Source organism: Molossus molossus, unplaced genomic scaffold (genome assembly GCF_014108415.1).
Source record: "Molossus molossus isolate mMolMol1 unplaced genomic scaffold, mMolMol1.p scaffold_m16_p_14, whole genome shotgun sequence".
Lineage (NCBI taxonomy): Eukaryota > Metazoa > Chordata > Mammalia > Chiroptera > Molossidae > Molossus > Molossus molossus.
In genome coordinates, this window is record NW_023425349.1 from 6,983,256 (window position 1) to 6,999,709 (window position 16,454).

The window sequence follows — 16,454 nt, forward strand, 5'->3', positions numbered from 1 at the left end:
CCATTCCCCTCCCTTCCCAGGCCCAGGCAACCACTAATCTAGTTTCTGCCTCTAGCTTCCTCTATCCTGGAATTCATATAAATGGAGCATATAATATGTGGCCTTTTGTGTCTGGCTTCTTTCACTTAGTGTGATGTTTCCAAGGAAGGTCTGTCCTCTTAATTAAATCCCATGGTACACTGCCTCAGAGGAGGGACTATGAAAGGTGTGGACAGCTTATTGTATGAGAAGTGCATAATAAAAACCCAGTTTTTATAGCATCAGAGACTATAAGATAAGATAGTGTTCAGATACTTAAAGGGCCCTTGGATCACTTTTATGTATTGATCCTGAAGGTAAACTTGGGGCAAATGGGAAACAGATACAAGCAGACAGATTTCAGTCTGACATAAGAAAGTACTGTACTCACAATGACCCCAACTAAGTCCACAATAGAATTGGCTGGCTAGCCATCTGTAGAACAATGCTCCAAGAGGAATGCTCCTCGCTCATAGGTAGGAGGCCAGTCTGTGATGGCCAGTGACCCTTCCAGGACCAAATTATTTGGTTCTGGCAAATTCACATCAGTGTAAGAAGAAATGATTAAAATGAAAAGTCTGGCACAACGAGTCTGACTAGTCCTCTGTTAAGTACAGCTTTGTTCACTGAATTCAACCTGTGGCTGTGCTCAGCTGGACTAGAAATGAACACCAACAAAATATTTGTTTTTCTCATTCCCTTGTGGTTTCTGTGATATTTCAACAATTAATGACTCTTTCAACATCAAAGGAATTCATCCAGCTGAAGCTCCAAATCAGGCCCACTCAGGCTATATTCTTATTTTTTACCTGATCTTAGGATCAGGAGACTTGACTCCACCTTTCCAAATATCAACTAATTTTTTTTTTTTATCCTCACCCGAGGACATTCTTCCATCTTTCAGATAGAGCAGGAGGGAGGGAGAGGGAGGGAGAGGGAGGGAGGGAGGAGGAGGGAGGGAGGGAGAGAGAGGGGGGGAGAGGGAGGGAGGGAGAGGGAGGGAGAGAAAAAGAAACATCGATGTGAAAGGAACACATCAGTGGCTGCCTCCCACACGACCCAACCAGGGCCAGGGACAAATTGCAACCGAGGTACATGGCCTTAGCGGGAACCAAACCCAGGTCTCTCTGGACTGCAGGCCAATGCTCTAACCACTGAGCTAAACCGGCTAGGGCTCAACTAATATTTTTTAATCTTTCATTTTAAAAAATCATATCATGATGATAATTACTTTGAGCCAGGAATCAATTTTGCAACAATAAAACACAATCAATTTAATATATGAATTTAATCTAAACTGCAAATAGCATTTTTCTTTTTCTAATAGGCCATTATATTATACCAAATGATGTCTATCCCTTTTCTATGAAAAAGGATCTCTTTTTTCTGTAGACTGTCTTATCCAAGTTGAGCTTCCCCCAAATGACCACACATTTAAAAGGTACAGAGTTTAACAGTACTGTCTGATTAAGCAATACCAACTTGACCTTAATGATCTTCCATTCATTGTTTCAAGTCAACAGAGATTGCCTCATGTACACTGCTCAGGTCAAGGAAAGAATTAGAGCAGGGTGGATTCTCATTCTTTGACAGGATAATCTCTGGATAATCTTGAAACCTATTTTGGAAAAAACAGATGTTGTTCTAAAATGATCTCTCCTCATCTTTCTCAAGTTCTCCCAAAAGCCCAGGTAGGAACTCTCTTCAAGGCCCTCAGAAACAACTGGCATAGTTAAAAATGAATGGAGCACAAATCAGAAGTTGATTCTAGTCCTTTCTCTGGTGTAATTCCTTCGTGGTCAAATGAGTTCTGAGGTTGTTTTATAGTCTTCTTGAACCTCCATTTCTTCCTCTGTAAAATGGGGTGAAATTACTGTCTTGCCTATTTCACAAAGTTACTGTGAGGCTTTAATAGCTGGTGCGTGTGCATATGCAAGTCTCTAAATCAGCAAACCACACCATCTTCCAAAATCCTCACCTGTATTAAACACCGGCCCCTTAGGACAGCCTCAGCTAAAGAGACACTGTTTTTACATCTAACCCAGCTTGTGTTCTTCTAATTGGCTGCCTGAGTTATAACCTATGTTTTAAATTTGTTTTAAGGCAAAGATTTTGTTTGGTCACATGAAAATGCCTTAAATAGGCAATGCTATAATTAGCTCCAGCTGAAGCCTCATTTCCCAAAGTCTCTACGGCTGCCGTCATCTTTTTTCTTTCTTTAATAAACCCTCCCTTCTTGTCCCAGGATGGGCTTCTTACTCACATGTTCTTTACAAAGAACATTTCCCTGGCTGGCTGCCATCAGTTTCTCTGCCCACTTACATTTTAAGTATTTTTTCCTCGACTGTCCCAATTTCTTCTGGGGGGAAAAAAAGGCAGATGCCACAAACTGGTTCATTTCTAAAGAAAGTCTGACCCAACTTATTGTAAGCTAGCAAGAGGTTTTGATAGTCACATGGCTTGGGTTCACCCATCACTGATAAGCACTTAAAGCTGATTCCTGAGCAAACCCTAGAACTTCGGACTGGTCCTAAGGATTATATGAAGCAGCTGCCAAAGTTTGATGACGTATTTTTCAACGTCTATTCCCATGGCAGATAATCCATTTCTAACCGAAGGGTCCCCGACTTCTCTTTTGGCTTGCTAGTTCTGCAAAACTGCAGCATTGCTTTTTCTGTACATAGTTAATAATGATAATATTTCAACAGGAAGTGGTATAAAGGTTCATGAGGCAGGGTGTCTTCCTGTTGCCCGGCTATTTACAACAAAGCAGATTCTCTCTCTTAATACTTACACCATTTGCCAGAAGACTAACATGTACTCCTCTACAGGTAATAAACAAACAAAATGGAACATTCCCAGTCTCAAAGCTGTATAATAATTTAACTATTCAAAAGCTAAAAGAGTTGTAGAAACAGAGTCCATACTAAATCTACACACCAAAAGAATAAAAAAGAGTCCTGGCTGGGTAGCTCAGCTGCTTAGAGTGTTGTCCCGATATGCTGAGGTTACGGGTTCAATCCCTGGTCAGGACACATATAAAAGTCAACCAGTGAATGCATGGATAAGTGGAACAACAAATTGATATTTCTTTCTGTCCCTTTCCCTCTCTCTCTAAAATCAACAAATAAAAATAAAGATATATAATATAAAAGAATAGACCAGTCACAGAGTCAAAACTTCTAGAGCCAACGTGACCAAGGGAACCTTTGGTTAATCAAAAAGTTTTCTTTCAACACTGAAAAGAAAAACAATCACTTTCTTCTTATTTGCCCATAGAAATTTACTGCCAGAAAAATGGATTAGGATCAATATCAGATGTGCTTTGAATCACAAGAACATTGTGACTCTCGTTGAGCCACTAAGCGTAGCGTAAGCACTGAATACTCTCTCACAACCAGATGCCCTCAATGTGCCTGACAGCATATGCCAAGAAGGTTCAAAGAAGTAGAAAGGTAAACCAGGGCCCACGCCTCTCTGAGCCCATAAGGCACAACAAACCTTCTGAATTTAGTCATACTATCTTTCCAAGTGACTTAATCAGGTACGTATGGGAAAATATCAAGCTCACACTCCTATTTTGTGTAAAACTTACTTAAATATTTTTTTTTCCATTTATCTTCAGATAGAAAGGGAGGGAGGAAGAGAGAGAGAAACATCGACATGAGAGGGACACATCAACTGGTTGCCTCCTGCACAACCCCGACCAGGGCTGGGGACTGAACCGAAACTGAGGTAGTACCCTTGACCAGAATCAAACCTGCGACTCATTGGTCCGAGGGCCGTTGCTCTAACCACTGAGGAAACCTGCCAGGGCTACTTAAATCTTTTTGACTTGTCTCTAAACCTTGATTTAATCCCTTGATTCTTTCTTGCATAGCGTTACCCTAATTTTGCACTTTAGTTAAAACACCTTATGTACACCTGCACTACCAAAAAATTGGTGTAACTCTCTGGCATTTTACCAGGTTTCTTCATACTTGGCTGTGCGATTCTGTACAAATGGACCAAATAAGCTAACTTAGAAGAGAAATAGGTTAGTAGGTAAAGTACTCAGTAGTCTTCCTCTGGGTTGTAAATCAGGCTAAGCCACAGAATACTCAGGAAAGGGAAGCTACAGCTACCAAGTCAGAGTAAAACATACTATGAGGAAGGGGAAGAAACAGCATCTGGTGAAGTTCTTACAAAGAAAGGACAGCACTTCTCTTCCCGGCAGGCCTGGAGAGGGGCCCTTCTCCGGCCCCCCCTTCCCCTTGGCCAAGAGTAAGATATCCCTTCCTAGGTGTGCACCACTTTCACCTTTAGGAAGTATTTCCCCCCTAGATTCTTTTACGATCCGCAACCCTACAAGGGATCACAATCCCATCTTCTGGATAAATGTCAACGGGGGATGAGCCGAAACCAGGAGAACTGTTAGTCCTCCCCACCCACACCGTCACAGATCTGACTGCAACCCCAGTTCCCATTTTCTCCCACTCCCACATGCTTCCGAGAGGGACCAGATCAGGGCCAAGGGCTGGCGTGGAAACCAGAGGGGCAGGGAGGAGGCCGCCGGAGGAGAACGGATGAACCCCGTCAGTGGCGGGTAGGAGAGAGACTGCAGGAAGCTTCGCCCTGAGGTCAGGAGGTGAAGAAAGGCATTCTTCTCAGTCTTGACCTTCTACTTTGGGGAAAGCCGGGGCAGGAAGGGGCTTTTCGCCCACCAGAAGGCCCAGAGGGTGCCCAGCTGTGCCCACGAAAAGCCTGTCCCCCTGGCTCAAGCGCCCACGGAGGTCAAGAAGGACATAAATAGGGTAGCCACCTGTCACTCGGGGGTCCTACCCAGCCCAAGGGGCCGTGCAGGAAACCTGCGACGCTCCCAAAGGCTGCTCAAGAAGGCAGGCCGTTCAGACCTGTCACACCGCGGCCCGGCTGTCACCCAGACCTCTCCGTAGTGCGGGGGCGAAGGGGCCCCCTCCCCGGCCGCGCGGACGGCGCGCGCACCTACCCGGAGCTCGCCCTCGGTGCGATGCAGTCCCAGGCGTCGCAGCCCCACCGCCAGGTCGTTGACACACAGGCCTCCGTCGCGGTTGACGTCGAGCGTCTGGAAGAGGCTCCACAGGCGCAGCCGGTGGTCCGGGCCCCCGCAGACGGCGCCGCCGCACGGGTCCACAGACGCCGGCGACGAGGCGGACGAGGCGGCGGCGGCGGCGTCCGGCGGCGGGGAAGCCACGCAGCGGCACAAGACACTGCTCACCATCGGGCGCGAGGCAGGGGCGCGGGGCGGCGAGGAGAACGCAGAAGACACGCGGGTTCCCTCAAACAGCGAGCGCGGGTTCCGCGATGCCGGCAAACTGGAAGGAGGGGCCGCTTCCGGAAACCCCGCCCCGCCGCCCTTCCTCTCTAGCCACGCCCCTAGGCTCGCCACCGGCTAGTCACAGGCTCGGACTACCACCCGGAGGGGCGGAACCTCTCCAAGGACTGCCCATATTGTCCTTGACGACCCGGCTCAATGGAGAGGGCGGGGCGAGTCCGACTCAGGCTGGGGACAATTCAAACTGAGGGAGGCGGGGATTGGCTGAGCCCCACCGAAGAGAGGAAATCACGCCGCTATAGGTAGAAGTCATGTGATTGGCAGGCGGGAGGCCCAGTGTCCAGTTTCCATGGAGTAACTCTATTTAGACTTCAGAATTTTAAGGATGGGAGGAGAGTTTGTGTACGAAGAGATCGTAGTCTTCGGTGGGAAACAGAATTTGTGTGAGGAGTAACTGAACTGCAGCTCAAACGTTCGCGCCCGTGGGTCGAATTAAAAATTAATTCACCAACGACTCAAGTCGAAAGCATTAGGGATCCTCAGGAGGCCGGGTTTTGATCATCTAACTCCCTAAACCACCAATAAAATAGATGAATTTAGTAGCGTAATATTCGCAATTTGATGATTACACAACAACTATTTTCCAATGGAAGCTAGTGAAGACTTAGTGAGCGGAGCACTGTAGCGACAGACACATCTTCAACCAATGATCAGGACAATTCCAGTAAGTGGGCGTGCTCTATAGCTGAACGACAGAAAAAAATAGCCAGTGGCGACCTGCTATTGAGACGCGGCCAACCGGGAGGGCGGGCTCCCCTGGAGAAGCTCTGGGAGGCGGGAAGAGGGGAAGTGGGCGGATCTCCGCACACTCGGGCGGAAGAGGCAGATTCAGGAAGCCATTACGCAGCTGGCTGGCAGCGGCTGGGCCGGTCGGCGCTGGGCCCTACGCACTTTGCGTAACGAGAGGGGTTACCAAAGGCCTGGTGCTTGGCCTGGGGCAAGCCCGACCTATCCCATGTAGGGGAGTGGGTGAGGGGCCAGGCTGGGGAAGAAAGAAGGGGAATTGGACGGTTGAAGGGGTTATAATTTCTTTTAAAATAGGGGTAGGGAGAGGCCATGGCCGTCCCAGCCAAGAAGAGGAAGATGAACTTCTCTGAGCGAGAGGTGGAGATCATCGTGGAGGAGCTGGAACTGAAGAAGCACCTGCTGGTGAACCACTTCAATGCCGGGGTCCCTCTGGCTGCCAAGAGCGCGGCCTGGCATGGCATCCTGAGAAGGGTTAACGCTGTGGCCACCTGCCGCAGGGAGCTGCCTGAAGTCAAGAAGAAGTGGTCTGATCTCAAGACAGAGGTCCGTCGCAAGGTTGCCCAGGTCCGGGCAGCTGTGGAGGGTGGCGAGGCCCCAGGGCCCACTGAGGAAGATGGAGCTGGTGGGCCAGGGACAGGTGGTAGCAGTAGTGGCGGTGGCCCAGCTGTAGCCCCTGTGCTGCTGACTCCCATGCAACAGCGCATCTGTAATCTGCTGGGCGAAGCCACCATCATCAGCCTGCCCAGTACCACAGAGATCCACCCTGTGGCCCTTGGACCCACGGCTACTGCAGCCGCAGCCACGGTCACCCTGACACAGAGTGAGTGACCTCTCCTGCCCAGTCCAGCGTGCATAAATGGGAAGGGCCAGCAAGAGATGGGGCAGCCTGGGGAAGGTTGACTGTAAAGGGTCAAAGGTCATATAGGAGTCTTGGAAGACCAAGAGGCCTTCTGAGAGCTCCCCAGACAGAAGTGATCTTGTTCTCTCTGGGACTTCCTCAGCGCACAGTCTGGACTTCTGATGAGCTGGATTGCTCTCAACTGTGTTTTGCCACCATTCATGTCCATGACTAAATTCTGTGGTCCTTGAAGACAGAGACCATGTTTATGTCCCCACAGGACTTATCACAGGGCCTGGCACATACTAAGCAGTCAGAATATATTTGTTGAATGAGTAGATACATGGGAATGATAATGCCCAAGTCAAACATGGATTCTGGACAGAGACATTCTGTGTTTTGAGTGAGGCAAACATTTGTCAGGCACAGTTGAGCCTCATTGTTCTTGGTGTTAATCTACTCATTCATTCACTCATCCAACATTAGCATTTGCTCTGTGCCAAACCCTGTGCTTGGCACTGGGATTACCAAGGTGTCTAAGACAGAGGCCAGTTAGAGTCTAGTAGGACAGATAAGACCTATATGAGTAACTGCAGTGTCAGTTGGGAGAACCTAAGAACTCAGAGGAGAAAGGGGTCTTCTTGGTTGAGGTGGGGACACACAGTTGATATTGGCATTGAAGGGTGGAGAAGACTGACTTTCCCCCCTTTGCATGGAGGCCCAAATAGCCCACCTAGAATCCCTTCAAAGGTTCTCAATGGAATAACAATGGAACTGGCTTGGGTAGAACTTTATAGTTCAGATAAGGGTTTGCGTTGGTATCTGTTAACTGCTTCTTTGTGCTGGATTCTAAATTACTGATCAGATCAGAGATTCTCAGTGCGGCTTTGGGAAATTGGGTGTATGTGAGTGCCATCCCCTGCAGTGTCATATTTCTCAAGGATATTGAGGTGGGAAAGGGGATCCAACACTGGCCTAAATTAATTGCTGTTCTGAAACAGGAAAGACCTTTAGGTTTTCCATTAGGGTGATCAAGAAGGCAGGGAGGGCCCTGGCTAGTGGTGTGGCTTAGTTACTTGGGCATTGTCCATGCACCAACAGGTTGCTAGTTCAATTCCTGGTCAGAGCATCAATGTTTCGCTCTCAGATCAATCTCTCTCTAAAAAAAAATCAATAAAAATATTTTTTACAAAAGAAAAGAAGACAGGGAGGCATTTATTGGGTGCTTTTGCCATTCCATTCCCTCCTTTTCTGCTTGGCCATAAGGTACTAGCAGTCAAGAAGGCACTGCAGGAGGTAGGACTAGTGTAGCTACAAACAGCTTATGTAGAAGTTTCCACTCAAGATGCCTGCTGTGTACTGGCACCATGTGGAGCATTGCTCCGCCTTTATTAGCAGAAGCAACCCAGTGGGGTGGCATCAAGCACTGTGGACTCCTGTGTTGGGGAGATCTAGGTTTGTTTCCTGCACCTGCTAAATAAGCTGTGTGCCTTAGGTAAGTCACTCCATGTTTCTGAGTCTGTTTCCTTGTCTATGAAAATGAACATGACAGGATTTACCTCTTAGTGTCATGGGAATTTGCGGAGCTAATGAGTGCTCCGGGCTTAGCATAGTGCCTGGCACATAGTAGGTACTCTAAATTTTTTGCTAGTATCATTATTAGCATCTTTGCTTTGGCCAGATCTGGGACTGACCCTTTGGTTACCAAACAGATTAACATTCTAAACCCCTTAGATTCTAGATTTAGTTAGGTAGGTATGTACACGAATAGCCAGCTATAAAGCCAGAGGAGGCCTGGATAGGGCTTAATGGCCTCATCCCCACCCCACACGGCTAGCTTCTTCACTCTATCTAGAAAGTGACCTGACACTACCTTTACTCCTTCCGCAGTCCCCACAGAGACCACCTATCACACGCTGGAGGAGGGAGTGGTCGAGTACTGCACTGCTGAGGCCCCCCAACCCCTGCCAGCGGAGGCTCCTGTGGAGATGATGGCCCAGCACGCTGACCCCTCGGTCAAGCCACAGGCACTCAAGAGCCGCATTGCCCTCAACTCGGCCAAGCTGATCCAGGAGCAGCGGGTTACTAATCTGCACGTGAAGGAGATCGCCCAGCACCTGGAGCAACAGAATGACCTGCTGCAGATGATCCGCCGCTCACAGGAGGTGCAGGCCTGTGCCCAGGAGCGCCAGGCTCAGGCCATGGAGGGCACCCAGGCGGCCCTGAGCGTCCTCATCCAGGTCCTCCGGCCCATGATCAAAGATTTCCGCCGCTACCTGCAGAGCAACACACCCAACCCTGCCCCCACCTCAGACCCTGGACAGATGGCTCAGAATGGACAGCCAGACAGCATCATCCAGTGAGGGCAAGGGTCAAGCCAGCCTTCTGCTGTGATTGGATGACACTGCTGTGATCTTGTAAGTGGGTTCTGTGACTGGCCTTTGGATAGTGCTGGCCACATGGACAGCTCTCTTTTTAATAGACATATAGGGGTCCACTAGTTCTGAGAAAGAAAAGAGGCTAGGAAGAGGAACTTGTTGGGGTCCTGGGACCCAAACTCTCTTACCCCCACCACTTGAGCTGCCTTGTTAAGAACCTGAAGACTGGTTAGCTAGGGGTCAGGCCCTGATGATGGGACATGTGTTGTCACGAGCCAGGGCTTGTGACATGACCCAGACACAGTCTAGGATCCTTGTAAGGAAGGTTCTCATTGGAGAATTGTCACGCAGTGGTGGTTCGGTGCTGAAATACTACCTTTTGAGTAAGATATTGTCAGTGGTGCTGGCAGTAGCACAGTCATGTCTTCTTCCTCCCTGGGGAGGCAGAGTGACAGAGTAACCCCACCCTTTTCTCCTCACTGTGCCTCAGTTCTCAGGGGACTCTGTTTAATGCTGTGCTCTCCCCTACCTGTGCACAGCAGGGGCCTTTGGCAGTGCCCTGGGCTGCCTCTTCAATACACCTAGGACTCGGCTCACCAGCTCAGAAATGCTGTGTGTGGTGGGGATGGCTTGGCTGCCATCTGGGCTTCCACTGCATCCCGGGGCAGCCCTTTCATGGTTTGTCCCAACAACTCTTGACTCAGGTCAAGCATCACGCTTTGGGTGCTGTAAATTTGAGAGAAAGCATATCAGTGTGGACACTTGTTGCCCCACTGCAGTGGCTCTCTGGTGACCTCTTGGCTCCTTCCAGAAGGTTTGCTTCAAGCCAGTTGTATTTATTCTGTCCATGAACCCCTCCTAGGAAGGCCTCCAGGATCTTGGAGGGCGGCTCTGGCCACACCCTTCCTCCTCTCCTCTCTACTGATAGTATATTCCAAAACTGCAAGAAAAAACCTGCTCAGCATCACACCCTGGACTCCTTTCACACATTATTCAGAGCCTTGAGTTCTTTCAAGAACCCCACTGGCTGGCTAGGTGAATCCGCAGGTGTGATTGGCCCTGAGTGTGTGAAGTGGGGGTGTCGCCGACCTCAGAAGTGGAACCTTTGATTTCTGTGCTGCGGAAGAGCAGACAGACCTCGGAGTCCTGAAGGAGGTAGTGTTCTCTGTTCCATCTTGACGCTTTCTCCCGTTTGTAGGGAGTTTACCCAGATGGCATTTGTCTATTTCTTTTTCAGAACGAAATCGATTGAATCGATTACCAAGACCCTTGCATCTTGCCAGATCATATCCCAAGTTTGCTTTGCCATCTTGCTGCTGGTGCCTTGACCACACATGACTGATGGTTACAACTCAAGGCTTCAGATCTCAGCCAAACAACGAAGGTGCTGCCCTTCTGGGCACGTGCATTCAGAGCTGCTCAGCTCCACTGTTGCAGTCGTAGAAAGGTGCCCCCATAGACAGTTAGGAGGCGACTCTGTGCCACCAGTCTCTCTGTGGAGAACATGTGCAGGGCCAGCTAAGATAGATGGAGAGGAATCTGCCCTGTGAGGGTGTTGAGTGGCGGAAGAAAACCTCTTCTCAGTGGCTGGAAGGCAGCAGCCACTGGCGACCTGGACACCCTCCCTCCCAGGAGCCTGATGGCCCCAGCAGGGTAGCTGCGGTGACTTCCTGAGGACTTTCATTTTGGTTTGGTTTGTCTCTGGGGTTGGCAATCTGAGCCAATATTGTGTCTGTTCCAATTGGGTGTAAAGAGGAAGGAAGCCTGGATCACTTAAACTGACTGGTTCTTTCCAGGTCATAATTTTAAATTAAAGAAATATCACTTTTTTATACCCATGTCTGTGTCTTTATTGGCTATATATATAGAAGAGATATGGGCTGGCCGAAAGCAGGGGCTGGCACGCTGCGGCCCAGGTCAAATCTGGCCCCTACCTGTCTTCGTAAATAAAGTTTTATTGGAACATAGTCGCACCCCTTCACTTACTTGATATCTTTGGCTGTTTTTGTGCTATATTAACAGAGTCAAGCAGTTATGACAGAGACTTTTAAGCCACAAAGCCAAAGTATTTACTCTCTGGCCCTTTATAGAAAACGTCTGCCTATTCCTGTCACAGGGTAGTGTTTCAGACTCCGAATGAGAATTACCGGAGGTGTTTGTCTAACATACCCAACCCAAACCCAGAGAGACTCCTGGAGAGAGAGCTCTAAGAATATTCATGGTAAACAACGTCTCTGGGTGATTCTGATATTTCCTGAAGTTTAAGAAATTTGGCTCAGAGACTGGAAGAGTTCAACTCAGCTGAAATGGGGATCATGCCCAGGGAGGGCTATTTCTCAGGGGTTTCTCCAAGCAGAAATTCTCATGATTGACTTTTATGCCTGGCCGGTATGGCTCAGTGGATTGAGCATCCTCCCATGGACTGAGAGGTCCCGGTTCAATTCCCAGTCAGGACACATGCCCGGGTTGAGGGCTTGATCCCCAGTGGGGGGTGTGCAGGAGGCAGCTGATAGATGTTTCTTTCTCACATTGATGTTTCTATCTCTCCTGTCTCTCTCTAAAAAAGAAAAAGAAAAAAAGATTGGCCTTCATTCTGGAGGAATCCCAGCCTTCTTGGACAGTTACCACACTCCCCGGTAGTTAGTAATAATAACTGGCAATTATCCAGCTCTACTCTGTCCAGGCCTTATAAGCCTTACCTCACTGACTCCTTGCAACAGCCCCATTAATTAGGTGCTGGTATTGTTTTCAGTTTGCAGATGGGAACGTTAAGGATCAGAGAGGTTAAACAATTTGCCTGGTTAAATAATTTGCCTAAGGTCACACAGTTACCTTATTCCCTGAGGTGACCCTTGCTCTTAAACACTGCTCTAAACTTTTTTTTTCTTTTTGCATTTATCCTGAGATAGAGCAGGAGGGAGAGAGGAAGGAAGAGAGAGAGAGACACATCGAGTGGTTGCCACCCACATAACCCCAGTCGGGGCTGGGAACAAACTGCAACCGAGGTACGTGCCCTTAGCAGAAACTGAACCCAGGACTCTGGTCTGCGGGCCGGCGCTCTAACCGCTGAGCCAAACCAGCCAGGGCTTTTTTTTTTCTTTATTGATTTTAGAGAGAGAGGAAGAAAGGGAGAGAGAAATAGAAACATCGATGAGAGAGAACATCAATCGGCTGCCTCCTGCATGTCCCCCACTGGGGATTTGGCCCCAACTGGGCATGTGTCCTGATCAGAAATGGAACTGGCGACCTCTTGGTGCATGGGTCCATGCTCAACCACTGAGCCACACCAGCTGGGTGAATTGTGTTATTGTTGTTGTTGTTTTTTAATCCTCACCTGAGGATATTTTTCCAATGATTTTTTAATTTTATTTTAAATCCTCACCTGAGGATATTTTTCCACTGATTTTCAGATAGAGTGGGAGAGAGAGAGACACATTGATGTAAGAGAGACATTAACTGGTTGCCTCCTGCACAATCCCAACTAGGGCCAGGGATCAAATTGCAACTGAGGTACATGCCCTTGACCAGAATCAAACCTGCAACTCTGGTCTGCAGGCCAATGCTCTAACCACTGAGCAAATTGGCCAGTGTTCCACTGATTTTTTTAGAGTGGGAGGAAGGGAGAGAGAGAGAGAAACATTGATGTGAGAGAGGCACATCAATTGGTTGCCTCCCATAGGACCCCTACTGGGGCTGGTGATTGAACTTGCAACCCAGGTACGTGCCCTTGACTGGGAATTGAACCTGCGACTCTTCGGTTCACTGACTGATGTTCTACCCACTGAGAAACCGGCTAGGGCTGAATTGTGTTTTTTAATAACATAAAAGAAAATCCTCTAAGCTACTGAAGCTTGCTACTTCAAGCATTGAAACCTTTTACATTTTAAACTATTTTGATGGAAGTCTTTCAAAAAGATGTCTTTCGTGAACCGTATTTGACCAAGCTGTTTCTTACTCAATAGCTTGCATAACAGGCCTGAGAAGCAGTGCTGTCTCAGGAAGCATGGGGGCTCAGGCAGCTTTGAGCTTGAGATAGGCTCTACTTATTATTCACCGTCTCAGCATTTCAGGGCCCCGGTTTTCTCAATTCCAAAATGAGGACGCTGAATAATAGTACCTACTCGACAGGGTACAATAGCACTAGGAGGATTGGATAGAAATAGGTACCATTTATTGAGCACTTACTATGTCCAGATGCTGTCGTGAGCACTGCATGTATGAACTCACATGAGATCATGTTGGTGAAACATTTAGCCTGTGCCTAGAACATAGCAGGCATTCAATAAATACTGGCCACTATCATCACTGTTACAGTGTCTGATACTCCAAAGGGGAAATAGGGACTCTTTTCTGGAGATCACAGTGGGAGCTTTGTCACAGGTGGTTTGAGTCAAACTACAAAAGATATGATCCAGGAAGTAGAGGGTGTGGGGCACAGAACAGAGACTAGCTGGGATCAAGGCAGCCTGGAGCAAGGGAACCAGGGCCAGTACAAGAAAGAGCTGGACACTGGGAGGCTCTTGCTGTAAGTGCTCTGAAAGAGACAGTTGAGCAAGTTGTCAGAAGCTGACCTGTCACGTGTCAAAGCAGTCCATTAAGACAAGCCAAAATGACAACAAGCAAAACAGTCAAGCCTGTGATCACTTACTGTGAGGATATAAGCAAGAGGAGGAAGTGCCAGCTCCCCTAGTGTTCCATCTCCTCACGGGACAGCACCAGGCAAGGGTCAGATGTGTTGCTGATGGGGTGTCCTCTCACTGCTGAGGGAACCTCCAACAAAGACGCGCCTGCTGTTTTCTGGACTCGTGTGTGTGTTGGGGGTGAATAGAGGGTGAAGCGCTAGGAGTGGAAAAGTACTGAGTACTGAGTCAGAGCAAAGTCTCCCCACAGCTCCCAATAAGGCCTTGGCAGAGGAACCTGGGAAAGGCTTCGGTTGACAGTCCCCAATAAACATGCCTCGAGTGGAGGCACCTGGGCTAGGAACGCAGCTGTGCCTCAGAGCTCAGCCAGCCAGGGGGCCTGCCTCCTTCACTGCAACCCCCTTCAGAGACTGCAGAGCCCTGGCTGTGCCCCACATCTGTGTGGAGAGGGCAGTGTCCTCCTGGGAGGCCTGCCATGTAAAACTTCTGTAATGACCTATAGCAGGGCCTGAAAGGTCACACATAGGTTTGTGCCAGGAGCTGTACTCACAAGTTAAGTGCCAGGTCTTTGGAGTCACCCAGCTTCTTACTTACTGGCTGTGTGGCCTGGCATGGGGTCATTTAATTTTCTCAAGCCTTGCCTTCCTCATCTAGAAATCCTTCTCTAATGAGGTTGATGTGAGAAGTTAACAAGTTAGTGCCTATAGAACACTTAGCACAGTGCGGCACATAGCAGGTGCTCCATAATGGTAGCTACTTGTTTCAGTGAGTATTGCTATGTAACGGGCCACTCCAAAACTTAGAGGCTTAAAACAATCCTTTATTTGCTCATAATTTTGCAGTTTGACCAGGGCGCAGAAGGAACAGCTTGTCTCTGTTTCTCAGAGTATCAACAGGGTGGCTCAGCTGGGCCTGGGGGATCAGCTTCCAAGATGGCTCACTCACATGTCTTGCAAGTTGATGCTGGATGTGGGCTGGGAACTCAGCTGGGACTGTCATCTGGGGCCAGGAGTTGGGGCAGGCACCTCAGTTCTCTACATGGGTCTCTCCATGCAACTGCTTGGGCTTCCTCACAGCATGGTGGCTGGGGTTCTAAGAACAAGGACATAGAAATTGCCAGTCCTCTTAAAGGTTAGGCTTAGAATGGACACAAGATCATACTTTGTCATTTTCCCTTGGTATGAAGTCTCAGGCTAGCCTAGATTCAAGGGGATAGAGGAACAGACTCGGGATGGAGGTGTGGCTTATGCATACAAGAAAAAGAGGAACCGATAGTGGCCATCTTTGGTATCAAGTTGACATGCTCCTTTTATTATCAGTTGGGGTCAAGACTCCAGACTCCTGAAAGACAGCCTCTCTCACTTTCCCGGGGGAGTGAAAAATCCCTCCAGCCCACCAATCAGGAGGCAAGGGAAATTTGGGAACTCCCCTAAATTTTGAAAAAGAACCTACTGAAGCTCCTTTCCATTTGCAGTAACTTTGAGTCAGATCAGAAGAAGAAAAACCTTGGTGAAACAGGGCCACTTTGACAGAGGGTCCCGTCTGTGCAGACCTGCTTGGAAATCTCCCTGAAAAGACTTCCTAGGCCCTGAAGAAATTCTAGACAATTGGTAGATGGTGGCAAGGTGGTTACTAAGAAGAACAGGCAGGGACACACCCACTCTTTTGGTTAGAGCTGATGAACTAAACTTAGTATGGATATTTATAAAGAGAAATGTGGTTCTCAAAATGGCCTGTCCAGTATAGAGGTTGTGCTGGAATGTGCCAGTTCTCTCTCTGCAGTTACCTTCTCTGCCCCCCTCCCCCCTCCCTTAGCCTTCAGGGCTCAGCCTGGATGTCACTTTCCAACCACCCACCAGCCCAGGTAGGCCCCCCCCTGTGGTGCACTCTCATAGCTCCCCGATCAGTGTCTTCCTCTCCTCCCACGTGGACTTGCTTGTTTTTTTACTGTCCCATCACTGGAGACCTTCTGGCTTCAGTGACCTTTGGCCCAGCTCTGTGAATGGCACCTTCATTCCCCAGTTGTCCAAGCTGGAAGCCCACTGTCTTACTCCTCATGTCCTAGTTAAGACTACTCCTCCTGACATCTCTCAAATCTGTCCTTACTCTCCTTCTTCCCCTAGTCCAATCTCTTCTCCTCTCTCACCCGGGCTACCCACAGCAGCCCCCTCACTGGCCTCCCTCCCTCCAGGCCCTTCTGAGGAAGGTGTTCAGGTCCCGCTCCCTGTTCCATCCCTGGAGTGATTTCCCTTATCTCTCAGAGTGAAGGAGAAGCTTCTGAACGTGACCTACAGAGGCCTTTCATGCTTCCCATCTCATACTCCTTGTCAGTTGTATCTCAGTAAAACGGGGAAATTTTCCAAAACAGAAAAAAAGTTTACTTTATTGCCCTGGCTGGTTTGGCTCAGTGGTTGGAGCGTCAGCCCCTGGACTAGAGTCCAGTCAAGGGCACGTACCTTCGTTTTGGTTCAGTCCCAGCC

General features: G+C 48.7%; 2 protein-coding genes across 4 annotated transcripts in view; one reads left to right on the forward strand and one right to left on the reverse strand.

The window, feature by feature from the left end:
• The window catches only part of SLC25A25 (solute carrier family 25 member 25), a 36,435-nt gene extending 31,158 nt beyond the window's left edge, over positions 1 to 5,277 (reverse strand). For both annotated transcript variants that reach the window (XM_036260859.1, XM_036260857.1), the window contains exon 1: positions 5,006 to 5,277. In XM_036260859.1, coding sequence (XP_036116752.1) covers positions 5,006 to 5,257 — 252 coding nt within the window. In that variant the 5' untranslated portion in view covers positions 5,258 to 5,277. The remainder of the gene's footprint in view (positions 1 to 5,005) is intronic.
• Positions 5,278 to 6,228: 951 nt separating this feature from the next.
• NAIF1 (nuclear apoptosis inducing factor 1) lies at positions 6,229 to 11,101 on the forward strand. 2 transcript variants are annotated; one of them, XR_004959508.1, is made up of 3 exons: positions 6,229 to 6,938; positions 8,847 to 9,373; positions 10,572 to 11,101. XR_004959508.1 is itself a non-coding variant. In XM_036261414.1 (2 exons), exons 1-2 carry the CDS (start codon positions 6,428 to 6,430, stop codon positions 9,317 to 9,319), a joined length of 984 nt encoding a protein of 327 aa, XP_036117307.1. In that variant the 5' UTR covers positions 6,229 to 6,427; the 3' UTR covers positions 9,320 to 10,023. The 2 variants fall into 2 exon arrangements, 1 of the variants encoding a protein (XP_036117307.1); XM_036261414.1 differs by lacking the exon at positions 10,572 to 11,101 and having other exon boundaries at positions 8,847 to 10,023.
• The last annotated feature ends 5,353 nt before the right edge of the window (positions 11,102 to 16,454 follow it).

What these genes read in the sequence shown, in the direction of transcription:
- NAIF1 (XM_036261414.1), top strand. Translation starts at nt 6,428, where the DNA reads ATGGCCGTCCCAGCCAAGAAGAGGAAGATGAACTTCTCTGAGCGAGAG. An exon ending in CACGGTCACCCTGACACAGA is followed by an intron (nt 6,939 to 8,846) that starts GTGAGTGACCTC and finishes CTCCTTCCGCAG; the next exon opens with TCCCCACAGAGACCACCTAT.